Here is a 24,909-nt window from a genome sequence, read left to right on the forward strand (position 1 = left end):
ATTCTTGAATTAAACATTGCCTGGATAACAACCAGGCTTTCCAAATATATGTCAAAGCTTAAAGTCTCTTGAGTTAGGTGATGGTGCAATGGTGACACAACTGCATTTACATGGGCAATGTCTTGAGTTCATGTCCTGGTCCTCCCTGGGCACACCAGGTATGCATGTGCATGCTCATGATCCAGTCTGGCTGAGAATGCGGGCAGATTGTAGCATGAAGCCTCTGTTGGCACTCCCCCTGCTCCATTAAATAGATAAATAAATAATCTGAGGTCTCTCTCTCTCTTGCCTTAGGATATTATAAACAACAACAGTTTGGATGGGGCTTGAAAATAAGGTACCTAAATAGGCTCACCTTGACAATGAAATCTGCGGTCAGTGGTCCAGCCATTCTCAGTATCTCTTTGTCTGGAAATTTCTGGAAGTCCACACTAGAATTGTCCACAAGAAAGGTGCCTGTAGAACTGAGGCTGTTTTCACCTTTAGCCCCCTGGAGAGTTTTGGTTTCCAGATCTACACAGTCAAAACACATGAAGAGGAAAGAAAGACATTCCTAGGGCTGCCAGATCACATGCAAGCACATTTCATGCAACAAAGTTTAGAGCTATGTAAGGGAGAAGCACCATTCTCTATATGGCTGACACAACTGAACTTGTGATATAAACAAAAGCACTGCAATGGACACTGCTGGATCACACAGGGGTTTAGACTGTAAATGAAGCTATTCTAAAACTCATTAGCTGAGCAATCAAGGCTCCCTGTCAAAAAGTCTTTGACTCTCCAAATGATTTAATCTGGGAAGGCTTGGTCCCTTGAGCATTTTTCATCTCCTCCACTCTGTCCCTGGGTTCCCACAAAGCCATCTATTATATTCTCACTATGCTCCAACTTTGTTCCTTTGACTCAACCATGTCCTATATAGAGCTTATTGATTTTAGTCTTGATAGCCCTTAGCCTGGATACTCTCCAGTTTTGTTGCTGTTTTCTCTATGAGATACAGCTTGTACTTCTAAGTTGCCACAGTACCTATGTGATTTTATATTAATACATTAACTTGGGTTTGTTTCTGCTTTTTGGTTGCTTACTGTGTATGTGCCACTTCTCAAAATTATAAACCATAGTGGCTTAAGGACAGAAGCTATTCTTTTTTAACTCTTTCTCTTTTTAAAATCTTTTTTTAAAATTTAATTTGACTTTATACAGAAATGTGGCATTTCATAGGTGCTTATGACAAAAAGAACTTGAATCCTGGAGTACTCAAATATGAATGCAGCCAATGACAAAGCCTCTGAAGCATTTTAGTTGTAGGAAATCAGATTGCGCTGGGGCTAATGGCAAATCTGATGTGTTTCAGAGCAGACTAAGTCCTCATGATGCGAAATGATCAAGAATAATTGTCTGCTACATGGAGGAAGATGGTTATGGTTTCCAAAACTTGCACAAGAACTCTTAGCCTTGGCAGTGATTCTTCAGCAGAAATATGAGTGCTTGGCTGAAACTCTGAGTCTTCAGAATGCTTCCACTCACATTTTATAGGTTGGAGTTCTAGGTTAAAGACAGTCTTAATGTGTCAAAATAATTTGTACTTTCTTATTCTAGATGTGGTCTACTTCTAGTTCTCTACCACAAAGATCATCAACAGATGGAAAACGCTGTTGTTTTATTAAATGCCCAGTGATTTTCAGATGAAGTATGCAGAGCCCTCTAGAGTAGGGCAGGTTTTACTCCTTTGGCCCAGTGCTGAGAGGACTCCATGGATGGACACCGGGCACATCAGGGAAACACTGGAGTTGAGGAAATCACAGTTGTTGTCGGGGAAAGCAACAGCCCTGAATCTCTTTCCTCCTGAATCATTACTCAAGCTGCCTTATAGTCACTTGCAGAATTATCTCTAGGATACAAATTAACTTAGTTTAGGAAAAATCATGGTGGTCTAGACCTGACAGGAGTATCTGATGCAATTTTTTAAAAGAACTATTTTATTTAACTGTGTTTATTTACTTACTTATTTTTAAAATTTGACCAGAGAGGGACAGAGCGAGAGAGAAATAAGAGGGATAAGGTGAGAAAGCAAGCCGCTAGGTCTGGGACTCAAACCATGGTTGGCCATGTGGGAGCCCAGCGTCCTTAACTACCACTCGGCATCTGATTCAATTTTTATCAAAAGCCTCCCAGCTATTCTTCTCAAGGTACTTCTGATTAAAGAAGACCTGGGGATGTACCAGATCACCCATTCTTTTTCTGGTTTAGCCCTAAATATTTAAGGTTGATCCCATACTGGATCCCCTTCTGGTTAAGGACAACTGAACTGCAGGAGAAACAACGTAACATTTTATCTTATATTGGTTTTGCTCAATAATATCCCAATACAAAACAAAGCAAAAATTCCCTAGCTACACTTACATTACCTAGAGTATGTTTATGGGGGAAAAAAACCAGATTTTGGGTTTCTCTTTATCAAATCCTTAGGATGATTAAACCAAATAAGGCTCATTTTTCAGTTTGTTAGTGATTACATAATTACCTGGGAGACTAATACATTTATAAAAATAAAAGTCCCTCCTTAATCTACTGCTGTGAGTTCAATTGCTGAGCTTAGCCTCAATATTTTATTTTGGTCTCTGTCACTGTCCACAGAAATACTGTTTTTCAGTAGGGATGTTACACCAGCAGTTAGTTCTGTCCAGTTTTGAGAAAAGTAATAGTGTGAATGGTAATAGTGCATACACCTGTTATCTTTTAACATGAAAACACTATGTTTTATGTTGTTCAAAGTTAGAAAACAACTTAGATCCATATATGGTGATTAAGCAGCATTTTTTTTTGAGAGGTTTTTGCTATAGGGTACGTGCACTCGCCAACCAGAGAGAGAGAGACAGAGAGACAGAAAGCGAGAAATCATACCCCAGAGGGGATGGTCATGCCACAATCCCTTCTCCTCCATTCTCCTCTTGGGATCTTGGGCACGAATGCACACGTGCCTGGCGTGAGTTTAAGTCACTGGGTCCAGGATGTGAACCATGGTCGACTACGTGGGAGTCCAGCAACATAGCCATTATGCTAACTGTTGGTTCCCATTAAGCAGAATTTTTTGGTTTTATCTAAACTGTACCTTACTTCTTCCTCTACTTCATGTGATCTTTCAGATCCTGCCTCTTCCATGAAATATATCTATTTTTATTTTTAGAAAGACTACAGAAGGCTATATTAATTTTTACAATGTACAAGTTGTCTTTCTCTTATCTTTCTGGCATAATCTAATTCACAATCCAATTGCCAAAACTTAATGCTTGCTACCTAAATTGGTTTCATAGGCATGTGTGTGGGGGAGGAGAAAGAGCAGAATATGATAAACGGCTTTGTGGGAACCCAGGAACAGTCAGAGTGGAGGAGATGAAACATGCTCAAGGGACCAAGCCTTTCCATGAAACGGAATTTTACCAAAAATGCTAGCGTATCCTCTCCCACTCTCTCCTTTGTTCATAGCTAAAACATTCTGCTTATAATTTTCAAGTATACAGCCAAGTAGTACTAAATAGTAATAAAAATAATGTGGCTGTGTATTGCTACCTTGCCATGACTAAATCAATTCCTGCACAAACCCTGGATGAGGACATGCCACCATGTAATTTTTGAGGTTATGATAATTTTTCATTCTTGAATCTCAGTAGTTACCTAACTGAATATATGAGGACTCTGAACTGTCTTTAATATGTGGAGTGCTTAATTGTACCATGAAAACTTTCTTTAAATGTAAAAATGTTAAGATTTTTGGTATTTGTGTAGTCCTTTGAATAGACAAAGTAATGAGACGTGAAAGTAGGAGGCAAAGGAAAGGATGAAAGAGAGTGTGGGTTGGAAGGAAGAAGGAAAAAGGAGAGGGGAGGCAAGAAAAAGAGTAAGATTGATTGGAGAAGAAAGAGTATGAGATACAGTATTCACAAAAGTATAAACATGTGCTTAACCCATGAATAACCTACTGGGAGCATCTAGTTTGTATTTTTCAGGATGACTGTGGTTAGAGATACTTACCACAGACGTTTCTGCCATCTCATCAGGCAGCCAAAAAGATAAACAGAAGCACTCAAAATATCGTATTATAATAGAGTAGAAAGATTTGTACTCTTGTGCTTTAATCTCTTCTGGGAACAAAATATAAATACTACCAACTAAAATCCTCAATCCTTACTTTCTAAAGTAAGACAATGGAGTTTACTTACACAAGTGATCAGGTCCTTTTAAGACAAGGCGAATATGTCTACTTCCATAGGGAATGGCAACCACGGTATCATCCACTAGAGAGAAACAAAGAAAAGTCTTAAAAGCACATCATTTTATTGACTGTCTCCCATGTAAACATATTGACTTCATAACTCAGAAAAATTTAAAAAATAAGTGTTCAAGATGTGAAAGTCAATATTTGGAAATAAAAATTTCTAATTTCCTTACATATGCCAAAGAATTCAGTCACTAGTTAACTCATGAAGGATTTAGTCCTTTAAAAATATATTAATTTGGATATATTGAAAAATAAATTTGCAAGTTTTCACTTGTTTAGCTACAGGGTGTAGTACACTCATGAGAGAGAGAGAGAGAGAGAGAGAGAGAGAGAGACAGACAGATAAAGAGAAAAACCTCCTCCTGAGGGAATGGCCATGCTGCAATCCCGTCTCTTTTTGTCTTCTCTCATGATTTTGGACATGCATGCACATGTGTTCAGTGTGATTTTCAAGCCACTTGGTCTGGGACTCAAGGTGAAGTCAGCCATGTAACCTCTATGCCACTTGCTGACCCTTCATTCTTTTATTTTGAAATCTAGTCTTATACCATCAAAGTTTAGAGCATTTGTGTTGAGTAAAGAAACAGAAATAAATTCAAATGTTCAAAGAATAAATTTACTACATTAAAATTTAAGGTTTTCTATAGCATAATAGTTTGGATAAATAGAATAAAGAGAAAAATATATTTGTTTGTGTTACACCCCTCAAGGGCAGAGATCATGCCTTGTATTTCGTGAATGTTCTTTATGCTAACTATACCTAATACTATATATGGTGAGTGCCCTATATATAGTTATTAATATTTTCCACATATATCTCATATAATTTAAAACATTTTTTAAAGTTTGGTTGAATCACATTATCATTTTTAGAAAGGATTACTTTTCACCCTTCCTTTACAAATCGAAACTAAATTCATTAGAAGAAGACCTTTAATAAAATTAGAGGTATATTACATGCACATCAAAATCATCACAAGCATTCTTATTCAGAATTCATTTGTCATGACCACATCTTACATTTACATGGGATGGCAGTTTCATGCTCACATAATTCAATAATTATTTACTCCTCTACTTAAAATTTGTGATGGAAGTGAAGAGGATTTTATTATGAAGGAATAGAGCCTCTGAGAAATATAACCCAGGATCAAATGGATAGAAGCACGCTCCAGGAGCCAGCAGGTGGCATGAAGGTGCTGGACTCCCACATGGCTGACTGTGGTTCGAGTCCTAGACCTGGTGGCTTGCTTTCTCACTCCCCCCCCTCTTTTTTTTTTTTTTTTTCTCTCTCTCTCATTCTGTCCCTCTCTGGTCAAATTAAAATAAATAAATAAAGTTAAATAAAATAATTCTTTAAGGAAAAATAAAAAAGCAGCACACTCCAGAAGATAAGAAAGGTAGCTTGCTTGCTTTCCCTTCCCTTCCCTTCCCTTCCCTTCCCTTCCCTTCCCTTCCCTTCCCTCTCCTCTCCTCTCCTCTCCTCTCCTCTCCTCTCCTCTCCTCTCCTCTCCTCTCTTCTCTTCTCTTCTCTTCTCTTCTCTTCTCTTCTCTTCTCTTCTCTTCTCTTCTCTTCTCTTCTCTTCTCTTCTCTTCCTCCTCCCTCCCTCCCTCCCTCCCTTCCTTCGGAAAGGTTTTGCTATAGGGTACATGCGCTCCTCAGAAAGACAGAGAAAGAAAGACAGAAAGCGAGAAATCACTCCCCAGGGGGAATGACCATGCGGTGATCCCTTCTCCTGCATTCTCTTCTCAGGATCTTGGGAATACACGTGCACGTACCCAGTGTGAGTTTAAGCCACCAGGTCCGGGATTTGAACTGTGGTCGACTACATGGGAGTCTAGCAACATAGCCATTACACCAACTGATGACGCTTATTTCTTTTTAAACTTACCGGAATATTCAGAAGCTCTGTGGAATTCTTTGTTTGTACAAATCTCTCCAATATTATACACTGTCATTGGAAGAATTTTGTTTAAATAAAAGAATCCCACTTTCTGTGAATATTATCACTGTATCTTGTGAAGAATTTAGTTTAAATACGTGAACCTAAGAAGTTACCTAACTTCTCTGATCTTCAGCTTCCTGGGAAATAACACTTACCTTATGATATTGTTATGAGTCGATATATTGTTATGGATATGGAGAGATAGCCAGGGACATAGCAAGTATTCCGTAAATATTATTTACCTACCTGTATTCCGAATCTCCTTAAGGATAGGGACTGAAAAACCATTTATTTTATTCTGTGTGCAAGGGCCCTAGCATTTACCTACTGAATGAGAAAGGAGGATCACATGCTCTAATCATTTTCCTTAAGAGGTTAATTATTTTAAGTTTTCGACCATATTAAATATTTTATTCACACTTCTACCTTATAGCTGTTTTTAATGTGATACATTATTGAAGGAAATGCTGACTTTCAGATAGCTAAGGGTTTGGGACATACAGGAGCAAAAAAATATACAAGAAGAATATAGAAAAGGAACAAAAATGGTAAAGACTGTGCCCACAGAACTTTCAATGCCTTGCATAAAGACATCAGTTTTTAAGTTTGAAAAAGAAACTCTAGCAGTTGGAAACAATGGGATTTCTAGAAATAGAAAGTCTTTGTTTATCTACAGGTCAAACAAAGTGCACATAAAAGGGAAGCTTTCTGCTTGGCCCTGCATTGCTCAGTGGCTGTCTTTTGACCCACACAGCCTGGGCGGCCTGGCCTCCCTCTTGTTCTGCTGAGAAGTGACTCTGTGCACACTGGAACATTCACCCTCGCTTTTGGCTGATATAGTTACATTTGTCAGCTCCCCACAGAAGGCAGAGGGGGAACCTAGAAGATGACTGGAGGAAGAGGGCAAGGATGGAAAAACTAGACCAGGCAAGAGCAGAATGCCTTCTGATGCCCCTCTGCGCTTGTCTAGTTAAAGAGAAACATAAACAACTCAAGTTGGTACAGACTTAAGCAGTCAGCAGCCCATAGCACAGAGGACAAAAGAGTCACACACAGTGCATTCTATTGTTCTGAAAAGGGCTGATGGATCTTTGGCAGGTCAGTAGCAATCAGTAAATTCATTACTTTATTCCACTATCTCCTAATGTTAAGCTTCATGCTAGGGACCAGGGATTCGTTGACAAAAAAAGATGACAAGCAAAGCACCAGACCCACAAACTAGTCCTTGAAAAAGAGACCTAAGATGAAACCTGCAGGGAAACTACTACATATACACTCTGTTCATGGACTTTCCCAAAGCACTTTGGCTTATTTTTAGAAGCCTTGAATCAAAGAAGCTCATTTCACTCTTTTTAATCCAGTAAATACCCAAAGAGAGTTTTTTCTTATATATTACCTAGTAACTTCTCAGAACATAAAAAATGGTGCTCTTAATTTGACAAAAAAAAAAAAAAGAAAAAATATTTAAATTTTTGTGTTTTACATTTTGATAGAAAGAAACTCTTGGAGTTGTATATGTATTAATAATTTGTCTCATTGGCTGCTAAATGTTCAATAACTTAGGGCGGGTCGGGGGATTTTCCTATATCCTTACTACAGTGTTGTGTATAGAGAGGTGTTTGGGATATCTCAGGGGTCAGGCCTTGGCACAGTGGTAGCAAAACTGAACCCACATGGGAAAGGTGTAAATCTCATGTCCTGGGAGCTGAATGTGCCAGGCATACCTGTGATCCAGGCCCGGTGGGACTAGATTTGGATCACAGGATGAAGACCCTGTTGGAGATCTTTTTGTTTCTTCCCTCCCTTCCCTTCCGTTCCCTTCCCTTCTCTTTCTCTCTCTTCTCTTCCTTCCCTTCCTCCTTTCTTCCCCTCTCCCTTCCTTTCCTCATTCATTCATTCATTCTTTCTTTCTTTCTTTCATTCTGTTTTTCTTTCACTTTCTCTGTCTTTTTCTCCTTCTTTTCTTTCTTTCACTCATGGAAGAAATAAATAAACTTTAAAGATATCCCAGAAAATGCAAGCAATCTAGTTGCAACACCAGGCTCCTCTGTAATGAATGCAAGTGGCAGGGCTGTGATGCAGGTGGTCATATTTTTTCCCACCACATTGCTCTGGGTACCCATTTCTACAAAGGCATGCTATTCTATGATCAAGTTCATCACTTTAATCTTTCCTGGCTTTTTTGGGCAGAACCATAATGCCACTCTTCAGGACATATTTCTAGGTTATTAACCAACAATTCTAAAGACCAACTTGAGAAATCAGAGAACCCCTTTCTCGGTTAAATGGAAAAATTTCATGGAAATCATAAATTCTATCATTTCACATATATAGGTTGCAAATATCCTTTCTCAAGAAAATGGTTTCTGAAGATAATAACTGGAAAAGTTCCTATAAATAATCTATACCTATATGTATATTAATTTTATTATTTATTTATTTATTTATTTATTGGTCAGAGTATATGTGCACTTGCCAGAGAGAGACAGAAAAGTAGAAAGAAAAAAAGACAGAGAGGGACAAAGCATCTCCAATGGGGTGTGGTCATATTATAATCCCTTCACTTTCATTTCTCTAGTCCATCAAGATTTTAGTGTGTGCGTGCACACACACACACACACACACACACACACACAGCATGTTTTTCAAACCAACACGGCCAGGACTTAAGTCACAATTAGCCATGTGCAATCCAGCTCCCTTAACCACTAGGTTATTGAGCTGGCCCCAAATCTTTCTATGTAGAATATTTTATATTCATATTTAAGTCTTGTCAACATCTTATGGGTATTCTATGTGATTCAATGCTATGTCAGGGAAAAATGATAATGATAATATTTTTAAAAGACAGGATTTCCTTTTCTGATATCTGAGTTTATCTTACTTTTAAAAAAATTATTTAATTTTATTTACTTATTTATTTATTTTTAATTCGTACAGAGAAGGACAGAGAGGGAAAGTGAGAAAGTAAGCTACCAGGTCCGGGTCATGAACTGCAGTTGGCCATGTGGGAGCCCAGTGCCCTTAACCACCACACCACCTGCCAGCCCCAGAAAGCAAGCTGCCAGGTCTGGGACTTGAACCACAGTCGACCATGTGGGAATCCAGCTTCTTTAACTACTGTGCCACCTGCTGGCCCCTATTTTACTTTTAGATCTGTTGATAAGTTCATGCTTTTAAGTACTCTCATCTCTAAGCCAGAGGGGTTCATTCATTCGTTCGTTCTCTCTCTCTCTCTCTTTTTCTTTCTTTCTTTCTTTGGGTAAAAAATGTCATTGTTAATATAATTAGCCACATATGAAAACAGTCTGCCAGTCCTGAGGAGATTTTGTTTTTCTAGTTATTCTTTTTTTTTTTTTTTTAACTTTCTTTCATAAGGAAGAGAGAGACAGTGAGAGAGAGAGATTCCCATTGTCAAAATTACCTACTTTATTGATTTTTTTTAAAAGAATTATTTATTTATTTAATTCCATTTGTTGTTATTATTTTTTTATTTGACCAGAGAGAGACAGGGAGAGAGAGAAAGGGAAAGTGAGAAAGCAAGCCACCAGGTCTGGGACTTCAACGGTGGTCAGTCATGGGGGAATCCAGTGCTTTTATTCACAATACCACCTACTAGCCCCAGTGAGAAATCACCCCCCAGAGTGGTGGCCATGCCACAATTCTTTCTCCTCCATTCTCCTCTCGGGATTTTGGGCGCGTGCACACACACACACACACACACACACACACACACAACCAGCATCAGCCTTCAGGTCTGGGACTCAAACGATCAGGTATGTGGGAGACGAGCGAAGTAACCATTGTGCCATCTGGTGGTCCCTCCATTAACTTTTAAAAGAAACAACATTTCATATATATGAAATCAAAATGCATCTCACTATTAATAGTTTCTTATATTTTCTCTCACCCAGGCAGTCATTCTATACAGTGAGCTTTGCTTTCATAGGTACTGACATCAAAACAGCCAGTGTTGGCAGTTTGGAAGAAAATTCCTTGATAATAGTAAAATGCATTTATTTAATCCCTAGGTTAAAATGGTTGTGGGGATTGTAAACAGATAAGGAATCAGAAGTGCTTAAGGACATTCATACTGAAGGAGTTAAAAACTGAATAGTTCTAGATAAGAGCAAAGCCAAATCAAAAGCATAGCACCAGGACCTCTGATTCTGGCCAAGATGAAGTAACAGGGTCCAGATTTAACATTCTGTCTAAGATATTCAAAAAGCCAGACAAAATTATATGAAAGCATAGTTTTTAAGACATCAGGCAAAGAAGGGCAGCAATTTCTGAGATTCAGAAAACAAATAGAGTAAGCCCTAAATTGCCACACCTTATTGCTTTGAAGAGCTTCTGGGCTGCGGCTTTAGAATTGGGAATTCCGGTAGAGATAGGTAGATTCCCTAAGTTAATAAGCCAAAGCTAAGAATACACAGAGACTATAGCAGTTAGAATTTGCTGGACAAAGTACCAAAAAGAAGAAAGTCATATAAAGAGACAACTTTGGAAAGCTAGAGCATCCCTTTTAAGTATGCAACAGCATACTGATCAATGCATGAATGTTGAGGAAACTCCCTGTGGTTGGGGAAAGAGCCACACAAAAGAATTATAGAGTTGAACTCATATGGGATTGAGAATAGTATTTTATCCACCAGCCAGTCTTGAAAACTATAATCCATGGAACATTGAGTAGAATATTCAAAAGGGTATTGCCTCAGTGGAGGGAGACCAAACATGATTTTGCCCTCACTTTTAAAATTTTAAGACTCAACAGAATCAAAGTGATTTTAAATAACTTCACTGCTCCTAGAACAAAGCTCAAGAATATTTATAGGAATGAAAATATCTACTATCCGACAAAGTGAAATTTGCAATATCTGGCATCCAGTAAAAAATGACCAGGCATGGGAACCAGCAGTTAGCGTAATGGCTATGTCGCTGGACTCCCACACAGTTGACCGTGGTTCGCATCCCGGACCCGGTGGCTTAAAACTCACGCCGGGCGCGTGTGCGTGTGTGCCCAAGATCCCGAGAGGAGAATGGAGGAGAAGGGATTGCGGCATGACCGTCCCCCCTGGGGGGTGATTTCTCGCTTTCTGTCTCTATGTCTCTCTCTGTCTGTCTGGCGAGTACATGCGCCCTATAGAGAAAACCTCTCCAAAAAAAACCCAAAAATGACCAGGCATGCAAAAAGCACTAAAAAATATAACCCATATTAAAGGGAAAAAAATCAATCAATCAAACTACAGAATGAATATTTAGATAGTTAGTATAAGTGTATTCCATATGTTAAAAAAGTTAAGTACTGAAAAAGAAATTTCCAGGCCCAAGAAGTTTTACTACTGAATGCTACCAAGAATTTAAAGAAGAAATAACATTAATTCTCTACAATCTCTTCCAGAAAAAAGGAAAATGATCAATCACTCTTGAACATATTGTGTGAGGGCAGCATTATGCTGATACCAAAACAAGACAAGGACAGCATGAAAGAAAAAAAAAAAGAAAAAATTCTATATACTAGTATCTTTTATGAACATAAATATAAGAACTCTCAACAAAATATTAGTGAATAAAACCAGCAATCTATATAAAGAATGTATATCGTGACCGAATATAGTTGATCCCAGGAATGAAAGGTTGGTTCTTCCTTTGGAAACCAATTAATGTAAGCCATCATACTAAAAGTCAAGAGAAAAAAAAATGAGGCAGTGAGGGAATTTGATAAAATTCAGCATATATTCCTGATAATAACTCTTAGAAAACTGGGAAAAGAGGAGAATGCTATAAGTCTGATAAGAAACATTTACAAAACCCTACAGCTAACATCACATTTAATGGTGAGAAATCAAATTCCTCTATTCTTGAGATTGGGAATAAAAGATGTGAATTTTCGCCACTCCTATTCACTATTTTTTTTTTTTTTGGAGAGATTTTCACTGTAGGGCGTGTGCGCTCGCCAGACAGACAGAGAGAGACATAGAGACAGAAAGCGAGAAATCACCCCCCTGGTGGGATGGTCACGCCGCAATCCCTTCTCCTCCATTCTCCTCTCGGGATCTTGGGCACGCACGCACACGCGCCCGGCGTGAGTTTTAAGCCACCGGGTCCGGGACACGAACCGTGGTCGACTACGTGGGAGTCCAGCGACATAGCCATTACGCTAACTGCTGGTTCCCTCCTATTCACTATTGTTTTGAGTGGCCTAGCCAGTACAATAAGGGGAGAAAAAGAAACAATTGCCTTACAAGTTGAAAAGGAAGAAGCAAAACCATCCTTATTTGTAAACAATATGATTGCTTATATAGAACATAATAGTAACCTACTAGAAAACTCTTAGGACTATCTAACAGGTTTAGCAAGTTTGTGTAATATAGGACCAACATATAAAAGTCAATCACATTCTTTAAACTAGCAGTATACAATTGGAAATAAAGAATACAATGCCACTTGCAATAACTGCAAAAAATACAAGTATAACTCTAAAGTACATAGGATCTATTGTTGAAATTTAGTAAGTGCTAATGAAAGACATTAAAGACCTATATAAATGGAGAGATGTGAAGTCCTTATTGATTGAACTACTTAAAATATTAAAGATATTAATTTTCCAAATCAATCTGTGTCAAAATTCCAGCCAAATGCCAGCAAGATTTTTGTAGATATGGACATGAAAGTTGCAAAAATTTATATGGGAAAGGCAAAGAATCAAAACAGAATGGCTAAAATGCTTTCAAAAAGAATAGAATGGATAAATCACACTATCTTTTTTTAAAGAACTATTTTATTTAAATGTATTTATTTATTTTAATTTAACCGGAGAGATATGGAGAGAGAGGGAGATGGGGAGAGGGAGAGAGAAAGAGAGAAAGCCAGCCAGAACTGCTGGTTGGCCATGTGGGCATCCAGTGCCCTTAAACACCATGCCACCTGCCGGCCCCCTCACTACCTTATTTTAAGATTTACTTTAAAGCTATAGTAGTGAAGAGAGAGTAGTATTGGTAAAGGGATAGATACTTATGTCAGAAGAGAGAGTCCAGAAACAGACTTACACAGAAATGTCCAATAAAGTTTTGACAAAGTTTTAAAGACAATTTAAGGGTGAAAAAAGGTTGTCTTTTCAACAAATGGCACTGGAAGAAATAGGCGTCAGTATACTCCTCCCCACTAACCTAGAAATAGCTACCTTATACTTTATTTTAAAAACAACTGAAAATAAGTCATTGATCTACAGGTAAAACACTAAGCTATAACACTTTTTAGAAAAACACATAAGAGAAAATCTTTATTACTTTGGATTAGGCAAGGAATTCTTAAACATGATGTTAGAAGTGTAGTCCATGAAAGAAAAAACTGTAACTTGACTTTCATTTAAATTAAAAGCTCTTATTCTGTGAAAGATCTTATTGAACAATTTTGAAGAAAAAAAGCTACTGACAGAAAATATTTTAAAATCACATATCAAAGGACTTATAATATATAAAGAACTTAGACTGTATATAAAAAAACACTCTCTAGATTTAACAGGTGGAAGTGAAACAACCAATTTTTAAAAGGACCTAAGACTTGAATTGACACTATGCCAAAGAGGAAAGAAATATGTGTGGTAGGTAGAATAATATGCTACTCCTCTCACCAAGACACCCATGAACATTTGAATACATTATGTTACAAGCCAAGGGAAAATTACTGTTCTTGACAGAATTAAGATTGCTAATCAGCTGAATTTAAAATAAAGAGGTTGTCCTGGATTTTCCAAGTAGGCTTAATGTAATCACAGATGTTATTATCATTATTTATTTTTTAGAGGTTTTTGCCTTAGTGTGTGTGTGTGTGTGTGTGTGTGTGTGTGTGTGTGCGCGAGAGAGAGAGAGAGAGAAACACTGTAAGAGGGAAAGTGAGAAATCACCCCCTAGGGGGATGGCCACACACTCCCTTCTCCTCCATTCTCCTCTCAGGATCATGGGCACACATGCACACACACCCACTGTGAATTTCAAGTCATTGGGTCCAGACCTTGAACCACGGTCAACCATGAGGGAGTCCAGTGATGTATCCACTATACCATCTGCTGGTCCCCACACATGTTCTTTAAAATACAAGAAGGGGTTAGAGTCAGAGAGAGCACTGAAGGCTCTGTGCTACTGGCTTTGAAGATGCCAAAGAATGCAGATAGTTTTCAGAAACTGGATAATCAAAAGAGAAAAGAAATGGATTCTCCCCTAACGCTTCCAGAAGAAACACAGGCCTGCTAACACCTTGATTTTAGCCCAGTGAAATCCATCTTGGACTTCTGAACTCTCAGAGTTATATAATAACAAATTTGTGTTGCTTTCAGCCACAAATTTTGTGACAACTTGTTTCAGCAACAATTGCAAACGAGTACAACATAAAAAGATGCTCAACATCACTAACCATTAGGAAAGTATAAATTAAAACAATGATGACATACCACTGCACACAGATTTGACTGGTTAAAATGAAAAAACACCGGCAGTGTCAAGTGATGACATGAGCAGGTGAAATGGTCATGAATTGATGGTGGAATGAGAAGTAGTAAGCCACTCTGGAAAGCAGTCAGCCATTTCTTAAAACGTTAAATATACACCTGCCATGTGAGCCAGTCATTCTACTTCTAGGAATTTAGCCAAGAGACATAAAAGCATATGGCTATGCAAAGACATGCACATAAATGTTCATAGCAGTTTTATTTGTAAAAGCCCCAAAGTGGAACCCTCCCAAATTTCTATCAATAGATGAATGGATATACAAACTGTGGTATGTTCATACAATGGAATTACTATTCAGCTATAAAATAAAATGAACTATTGATACCTGCTACATTAATGAATCTCAAAATTAATTGTGCTGAATGAAAGAAGCCGGACAGAAAAGAATACACATGGCATAAGCCCATTTTTGATATCAGAAAATGCTAATTCGTAGTGACAGTGATTGCCAAGAATAGGGCCAGGAGGGAGCGAGAGGGAGGGATTACAAAATACAAGGAACTTTGGGGACGATGGCTGTGTTCATAATCTTGATCATGGTGATGGCTGCACAGGTACAAGCATATTTAATCACTTCCCAAACTACACATGAAATATGTACTTCATTGCACGTCAAGTATACCACAATGAATTTTTGTTAGAGAGGGCTTGGTATCAGCAGATTATACTACCTATTTTTTGTTGTTGTTGTTTGTTAAAATGTTGCATTGTCAGGGCTTCTGATGATGTGTATAAATGAAGTCAAAAGTAATTAGAGTTGCAGTGTGAGAAAAAGGGTCATTTGGGTTTTATCAATTTTAGTTTTATTTCCTTTTTTTTCTATGCACAACAATGACATATGATAAAAATATGTCTAAAGCTAAATAGATAAAAGCTATGAGATAATAGCCATGAATGATTAGAAAATGTTGTGTCATGGTTTCTTTGTTTCAATGACAGCGTTTTTTCTTCTTTGTTAGTGGCACATAAATAATGGTGCCTCAGGCTAGCCAGTGGCATGGTGGATCCTGCAGGCTGAGGGCATGACCTGGTGGCTTAGAAAACACACTGGACATGTATGCACATGTGGATGTGTGGGTGCACTCAAAATCTCAAAGAGAGAAACAGAGGAGAAGGGATTGCAGCATGACCATCCTCCATGAGGAGATGGTTTCTCACCTTTCCTCTCTGTCTTTCTCTCTCTCTCTTCCTGGAAAGTACACACCCTCAAACAAATTTTTAAAAATAAAAAAAAACCCACATAAATAATAAGGTCTTGTTTAATCAATGGTGTCTTAGAGTCAAAGAACCCCAGTAAATCCAGAATCAGATCACTTCTCCTCAAGTCCCCAGCTACTGGTTCTGTCCAAGTCATTGTCATCCCTGGTATGGCTTACTCTAGTGGCTTCCTAACTGCTGTTCTCACCACCACAGTTGGCTCTATTAGAGTATTCTCAACAGAGTAAACAGAATTATCCTTTAAAAGATAAATCAAGTCATTCCTCTGCACAAAACCCTCCAATGACCTTTCCTGTCACTCATTAAGATCCAGAGTCTACAGCTCTGTAATACCTGTGGCATTCCTTCCCCTGTATCACAACCTTCCTGACTTCATCATTTCATCCAGTCTCTTTCAAACTCACTTTACTTGAGCCACACCGGCTTCTCTGTCCTTGATGAAATGTGTCACAAATGCAAAGACCTCTGGACCGTTGTGCTTGATTTTTGCTCTGTCTGAAATTTTCTTCCTCTGAGTTCTGCATGGTGTCCTCATCTTGCCTCTCTCTTGGCCTTGCTCAAATGCCATTTTATTAGTCAGTGAGCCCTTTACTTACTAATCTATTTAAAATTACATCTCCCCTCTGACACTTGTGACTAGCAGCCTGTCCGCATCGGTTTTTCTCCCTCCCTGCTTATTTTTTTTCTGATTATTATCACCACTATTTTTGATTGTTCATTTATCTGTCTGTCCCTCAAACTATGTAATATGTAAGTTTCATGAAAAAAAATGGTCTTTTGTCTGTTTTGTTCTTTGCTGTGTTTCTAGCACCTAGAACAGTTCCTCAGTACAGAGCAGGTGCCCAATAAATATTTGCTGTGGAATAAATAAATATATATCTTTGAGCAGCCCGTGAGTATAGCCTGAAGCAGACAGGTGCATGGTGTAAATTTCTTTAATGTTTTGTGTTTTATTAAAAAAATTCATAATGTATTTTGTATAATATGGAGACCTGTGTTTTATTATAAATATACTTTACCTCAAAATCTTTGAGCCAGGATGATATTCTGGGAATATGTTTATTCATAGCCATTATAAATCAGCATAAACTACACTCTGAGAAGCATATCTTTAAGGAATAAGGGCTTTATTTTTCCTCAAAATTAGTTTACCTTGCCCTTGTCATGCAAGGGAGGTAAAGAGAAAGCTTTCAGAGTCTCAGGTGATTTCAAAACCTACAGCTACACATGAGTGCTCTGCAAAGTTAATAAAGCTTGTAGGAATATGTGCTTTTAAATTTCAAGAATCAGTAGCAAGATAATGTTAGCTCAATTTGATTCTCTCTTTTTTTTTCTTTTCTTTTCTTTTTTTTTTTTTTGGTTATCCTGAGTAAGTTGAAAAGAAGTGACCAAGAAATATAGAAAAACTAACTTATATTAACTTCTTCAAAGGGAGAAAAAGAGAGCCTTGATTTTCTGTGGCTGTTGTCTGTATTTGTTTAAAGGCTTTTTTTTTTAAAAAAAGAATTACTTATTTTAATTTTATTCATTTATTATTATTCTTCAATTTGACCAAAGAGGAAGAGGGTGAGAGAGAGAGAGCGAGAGAGTGAGCCGCCAGGTCCGAGACTTAAACTGTGGTCAGCCACGTGGGAGTACAGTGCCCCAACCACCACGTCACTCACTGGCCCCAACTGTTGTGCATATTTGCATACAGCAAGCATAATGTCTTTTAATACAAAGATGATTTCTTTTGTACTCATCAGCAAATAGCAGCCATGTGATAAGATTCTTCTGCTTCTCTTTTTCCTTCTGGCACTTCTTGCTCTCCTGCTTTTTCCTTTGTTCCCCGGAGGCTTGATAATATAAGGAAAAATCTTGGATGTAAAATCAGAAAGAAAATGAGTTCAATGTGGGGAATCCAAGTGCTCGGAGTTTTAAAAGAGCATGTGGCTGGCTTGTGGTGCCTTTTGGCAGAGTATAGGGGAGACACCTGGCAAAACTCCAGTGTACAGACCTGCTCACCTGGCCAGTACACCAGGGCCCACAGAGCATCATAATCTTCCCTGCCTGAGGGTCGCCTCACAGTCTGCAAATATAGGGTGGAAGATTCTTCTGGGGTGGAGAAAACAGAAATGAGGCAGTTTGTTCAGCATCTGCTATAGATTGTGGTGGGCTTTATTGGTATAAATCATTTTGTCATGAGGCATCATCAGTGCTAAGGTAAATGAAACAATTGCATTTTGTCATGATGTATAATCATCAGGTGGTGTATTATATCATTTACCCACTGTCAATCTTGAATAGAGCACTTTTCATTGAGGTACTTATTTGTAGATCTGGAAATGACATATGGCCCCCAATTTGCTTCAATTTGTTCCTTCAAAGCTTCTCCACCTTTGTTCCAACGATTCAGGTCCAGCAGTCCCTGATGACTTCCTAACAGGAGGGTAAGAGGAATTATCTGAGCAGAGGCTCTGGTTCCTCTGTGAAAATAGGAAGGTGGGAGACAGAAGACTAAAGAAGGTTCCCCACCATTAAAAACATGTCCTCAGAAGTTGCTATACAGCAGTGACTGCACAAATGTATGGCGTCCCCTTTTGTGCCTTACCGTAACTCCTAGATCCTAGATAAGGAGCACTGATTCAATTATATGACAGAAATAATTATAACCCTTCTAGCATACCTTAAAGAATTCTGAATTCTGTAAGGGTGATCCTTTAAATGTACCCCTCCCCCCAATATCCAACTCTGATTTCAGAGATTTACAAAAGAATGATGCTTCTACTTATTTTTGGTTTCATCTAACTTCTTTAACTTTTCTTCTTACAGAAGAAGCCATAACACATCTCATAGAAGAAGAACACGCGACCAAAGAAAAATCTTGCCTGAATGACAATGTCTAAGTTACCTCATTCTTTATTCTGCCAGAGTCTTTGTAATTTTTTCTTTATTTTCTGCAAATCGCAAGCTTTCACTACCTTCTGGGGAGTTAGAATGCTTTAAGAAGGCATCTTTGATTTTTCATGTGTGTTTCAAAGTTCCTAGTCTTTCTTCCCTTCCTATCTTCTTCCCCAGAGCCTAGTCCTCTTGGCAACCTACCTTTTCATGACTTCTCTGAATAGTTCCCTGGTGCACTCCAGAATGACTACATCTGCCTTTTGTCTTGACCTATAGTCTATTTTAAGCCATGAACCCTCCATATGTCCACTGGTTTCCTCCAGCTAGTCAACAAATCCAAAGCACAAAGAAGTGGAACTACTCTCTCATTTCCCAAGCCAGGGGAGACAAGTGGGAAGAGATACTCAATCAAGGGTCTACTGAAGATTCTGGATAATTGCAAAGTCTGGAGACAACATGCCAAATAAAGCAAAAGTAATCCTAAAGATGTGGGTCATTCACACTAGGGCTGTCCTAATTCTCTCTGTATCTGCTGCAGCACCTGGAACAGTAATCACCACAGAGCACGGTATATTGTGAAATGACCTGGATTAGCATGCAACTTCTTTGTTGGCTTAGGTATCATGAGAATTCATTCCATCTACCTTAGCAGGACCCAACTGTACACACATCTGAGGTACCTTGCCTCAGTCTACCTCTCCGCTTTACAAATATCTAACCATGAAGACAGTCAGCTGGGCTGTGAGATAGTCCAGAGGAATGGGTAAGTGATTAGGCTCTGGAATCAGATTCTGGGCTCACATCTTGGCTCTGTTACTTTATATTTGTATGAGTTCGAGCAAGTTGGATAATCTGGCTAAGCCTTGGTTATCACACCCACAACATGAGCATTAGCAGTGCCTTCCTCATGAGGATGTTATAAAGATTAAGGGACTAGCAGCTGGCATAATGGCTATGTTACTGGATTCCCATATAGTTGACCACAGTTAGAGTTCCGGACTCAGTGGCTTAAACTCATGCTGAGTGTGTGTGCGTGCATGCCCAAGATCCCAAGAGGAGAATGGAAGAGAAGGGATTGCAGCATGACCATCCCCCCAGGGGATGATTTCTCGCTTTCTGTCTGTCTGTCTCTGTCTTTCTGGCATGCACACACGCCCTATAGCAAAAACCTCTCCAAAAAAAAAAAAAAAAAAAAAAAAAGATTAAGTGAGAGGATTATGTGAAGTCCCAGAACATACAAGTACTGTAGGTATGCATTTACTTGCTGGTGTGGGGAGATCAAGACATAAAGGTCAAAAATGGGCTTCACAGTCTCTGCCCAATATTAATTCTGTAAGAACTTGTGTCAGCAATGACCCAAGCTACTTTGTAAATGAAGACCATCTCATTGCACAGTAATAAGAGTGAATTGGTACCAATCTTCTCACTCTCCCTGCTATATTCTATCAGGCAGCTCAGCCTACATATCCGGCAGGAGCTGAGATGCAGGCTGTTCTCATACTGAGCCGTAAAGTTTATGGTTGCCCAAAGAATGACGCTGTGCCCATGTCTATTTCATGCCAGCTAAGCCTCAAAGGAACGGTTTCTTTCTTGGGGTTGCAGCTGGGACCTGACTTGTCCCACCTAAGCTACAGTCCAAAGCTGGAACACGAAGCATTCTACCACATTTTCAGATTGGCCTTTACTTTGGTGGAGATATTAGTCCTTAGCTGCTGAGGGATGCCAGAGCTAAACCAGAGGAGAATAACATATCGACAAGTCCAAAATTGCCCCGTCTTTGTAGTATCTTACATTTGGTTGCGGAGAGCTGGGATTTATATTGCCCTCGGACCAGCCTGCAGGTGGACCCATCTCCGTTGCAGACCCCACAGTTATCTTCCTTGACGGTACTTCCCAGCTGGTGATCGCAGCCAACAATCTAACAAGAGAGAGAGACGTGTAATTCATCTGGACACCTACCCATAGAGGGAGCCACTGTCAGTCCAGTCAGCACCAAACGACCCTCCCTTCATCCCTGAGGAGTCAGAAAAAGTACTTGTCATGAAGCGCCCTGAATTCAAGTGGAATTTCAACCAAGCTAAGGGAGGAAAAAATGTATCATGGATAAAGATGTTTTTACAGTTCAAATATACAAACAGAAAGAAGGGTAGGAGAAAATGAGAAAGAACGAAGGGGAGTGTGGAGAGAAAGATGGGGAGAAGGTGGGGAAGAACAGACCCTGAATTATTGATGTTATAAAACCCTAATTCAAAAATAATACCTATTGCCAATAATTATGATTTGCCCAAATGACAAAAAATACAACCACGAGGAACTGTAGCTGGCACAATGTATGAAGAAGCTCCATGTTCCATATGTTCTTTAGAATGTAAGCTGCCTAAGAGATTTGCACGTTGGGGTCACTGATGTAATCCAAGCAACTAGAACAGTGCTTGGTAAAATGTAGACACTCAATAAATGTTTGTTGAATGACAAGGAAGATAAAATACTTGCTTTCCTAGCTAGCATTTCAGCTAAGAAAAGAGGAACAGAACCAGTGAACAGACACAATCTTGTGTACAGGTGTGTGAGCAAGAAAAAGTGTGGGCAAGGAGGGAGCTTAGATGACCCACACTGAAACTCCTTTATCTGCTGTTCTACATCAGGAGCAACACAAATACCTCATTAATTCTCAAAACAATCAATGTAAGATGTCCCTATTTTATAGTTGAGGTCATAAATCTTTCACAGGGTCATTGCTAATAAGCACTTAAATTCTAAACACTTTTTTATTTTTAAAAATTTTTTAAAGGTTTTTACCATAGGGTATGTGTACTTGCCAGAAGACAGAGACAGTGAGAGGGAAAGTGAGAAATCAGGGGGAATGGCAATCCCTTCTCCTCCTGGATTTTGAGCATGCATGCATAAGCACCCAGCATGGTGTTCAAGTTGCCAGGTCTGGGACTTGAACTGGAGGTCAGCCTTTTGAGAATCCAGCACCTTAACCACCATGATACCTGCTGGTCCCTCTCCATACTTCTAACAAAACATGTATGCTTGGTCCAAATTGGGCTTAACACATCCATAAATCTTTATAAAGTATGTGGGCAAACTTACTTGTATCTGTACTCTTTCCAATATTTGAGTCAGGAAAATTCAAATCCAAAATATACTAGGTTATTTATACATTTTATAATTCTAGTTAGAGGCAATACCAAAGGATTGATCCCACTCTCCAACTCTTTCAATGAGTCTGACGACGTAAAGTAATAGTACTGGTGACATTTGAAAGGGCTGATCTCCGAAGTCCTCAGAATTTGTTCTACCTTTTAGAATCTGGTTGTTCATATGGTCTTTCCTTGAGACTTGATTTTTCTTTATTGTATCTTTTATTAGTAACTATAAATATATGTTTAGGCAAAGGTTTAAAAATATAAATACTTAGTTTACTTATTTATTTTTTTGTATAGGGTATGTATGAGAGAAACAGAGAGTGGGAAAAGTGAAAAATCCCTCCCCCTCCCCAGGGGGGATGGCCATGACAAAATCCTTTCTCTTCCATTCTCCTCTTGAGGTTTTGGGTATGCAGGCACAGGTGCCAAGCAGGATATTCAGGCTGCCAGGTATGGGACTTGAACCACAGAGCTGGCCATGTGGGGATCCAATGCTTTAACTACCACATCACTTGCTGGCCCCATATATGTTTTATTTTAAAATTCTTATAGTGTACATATCTTTCATTAAAAGCAAGCAAACATTTTGAACATATGACAAAGCATCAACTTCTTCAGCAACTGTACATTTTCTGAAATGGAAAGATGTCAGGAAAATGGGGTGCTGAGTTCTAAAGTTGGGAGCAAAGGCAGGCTGGCTCCAATGCTGAGGATTCACTAAGGCTAAGCAGCAGCTCACATCAATCCATTCAGAGACCACAGTGAAACCACCTCAAAGTCCAACCAAGTTTTATCTGTACAGAGCCAAGAACATGCTGATGTAAGACTTCTGTGCTGGGCTACTATGTACTGCAGTGGAATATTTTCAGAATTCTTTTCTATAGATGGACCCATACATGAGCTGATTGAGTCTGTATTCATTCTTACGTTCTAAGCATAGTGTGAAAAGGGATTGCAGAAGTAATTTACAAAATATTTTCATTTAACCATTTAAGCAATATGTATTTTAGTTTTTAAAGATTATTTCTTTGTGGAGACCAGCAGGTGGCTTGGTGGATAAGGCACTGGACAATCCCACATGGGCGACCGTGGTTCGAGTACTGGACCTGGTGGCTTGCTTTCTCACTTTCTCTCCTTCTCTCTCTCTCGCCCTCTGTGTTTCTCTCTGGTCAAATTAAAATAAATGAATGAATAAATAAAATTAAATAAATAATTTTTTAAAAAGATTATTTCTTTGTTAAGCAAGAGATACAGAGAAAGAGAGAGAGAGACAGGCAGACAGATAGACAGATAGACAACAGCCCCATACCTATCAGGCCCTTGATACCACAATCTACCCTCAACCTTCAACCAGCCCCCGGATTATGGGCAAGTGTGTGCCCTGTGTTCAGGAAGGTCTATACACTTGAACCAAGACCCTCTCCATGTATGATTGTCTTACAGATGTCATGTTTTAGTGCTGCACCACCATTTGGCCCCTCAACAGCATTTATTGACCATCTGCTGTGGGCTGGGCACTATGCAAAATTCAACGGTGAACTTGCACGCGCATGGGTCCACCCTCAGGAGACTTACAGTCTAGTGGTGGAAGCAGATATTACTGAAATCATCTCACACAATCAATGTGAAATGATCATCATGACAAAAGCTAGAAAACAAAGATACACAGTACTCTGAAAGCATAAAACATACAGAATCCAATTTGATTAGAGAGGTCAGAGAAGACATTTCTGAGGAAGTTTTCTGAGCCGAGATCTAAATGAGGAGTCAGAGTTTAAAACTGAAGGGTTGTTGCAGTGAGTTTTAGCTCATCCTTCAGAAATGCACAAATACTAGCTAATTCGAGAGTAATTAGAGAGTAAACAAAAACTGAAGCTGGCAAAAATTTAAAAAAGTCAGAAGACTAAATCATCTGATTGCCTTAGTAAGGTCAAATATTTTGAGAAAACATGGTGATTGCAATTTAGGTGGCATTCAAACAATTATTGACTCATTGTTGTTTTGGATTGAAAAGAGATGGGCTTAAATTTACACGGTCGGTCTTCAACTATGTGGATAAACAAGATGAGCAGTGACCATAAGAATTTACACTCTCAGGATCTCAAACTTAACTGGATTTACTCCTTAAATTACAGGAATTTCAGGTTTCTCAAAGTTAAATCCTTTGAGAAGGGATCATTTTTCTGGAAAATGTTTAATAGACTCTGATGTCTTTAATGGAGCCAAAGGAGATAATCATGAAAATCTCTCTCTAATCCTAAAGATTTCTTATGGTTCCAAAACCATTTTAAGAAAAGAACAATTCAGCTTCAGGGATCCAAAGGAACAATCATATTAGAAATAGCTAAATAGGAGGTGACATACTTTCAGACTAACTTGGCCAGATCCCTGACTTAGCACTCTCGTTGTGGGTTTATAGACCCTCGGACATAAACCAAGTCAGTTTTAACTGGGCTTTGTTTAACTTTGGAGTTTAAAAGACAAACATCTCCCTGACACCATTGGTTTTTCCCCCCACCCCTCTTCCTGAATTAATTCCTCTGTAAGATGCCAAAATATTCTAACTCGATTATTTTTAAAATGCACAATACTTTATCATCAGATAAAATGTTCTTACTTTGGTCCAAGTAAAAAATTATTTGAAGTTATATCAAGATAATCATTCTTGACATATCTTATTCTGTTGATCTCAAATAACTGTTAATTAAAAATCAGTTAAATGGCTACATCTTACCTTCTTTTTTTTGAGTGTGAAATAGTAAACTTTAAGTAACTATTATTTGGAGTTTCTTTTATATATATCCAATTCAATTTCTTATTTAACCAATATTACATTTAATCTCTTCATTTTTTTAGGTATTTTTTTTTCCAATTTATTTATTTGCATTCATTCACTGTACATCATTACAGCATACAAAATGAGATTT

General features: G+C 38.5%; 1 protein-coding gene across 1 annotated transcript in view; it reads right to left on the reverse strand.

The window, feature by feature from the left end:
- Positions 1–24,909, reverse strand: part of ADAMTSL1 (ADAMTS like 1) — a 367,415-nt gene that overhangs the window by 238,648 nt on the left and 103,858 nt on the right. Inside the window, exons 5-7 of the mRNA XM_027766822.1 lie at positions 20,622–20,748; positions 4,221–4,295; positions 356–513 (exon numbers count right to left, since the gene is read on the reverse strand). Coding sequence (XP_027622623.1) covers positions 356–513; positions 4,221–4,295; positions 20,622–20,748 — 360 coding nt within the window. The remainder of the gene's footprint in view (positions 1–355; positions 514–4,220; positions 4,296–20,621; positions 20,749–24,909) is intronic.

The sequence above is a fragment of the Tupaia chinensis genome, unplaced genomic scaffold, assembly GCF_000334495.1.
Source record: "Tupaia chinensis unplaced genomic scaffold, TupChi_1.0 Scaffold143720_1, whole genome shotgun sequence".
NCBI lineage: Eukaryota > Metazoa > Chordata > Mammalia > Scandentia > Tupaiidae > Tupaia > Tupaia belangeri.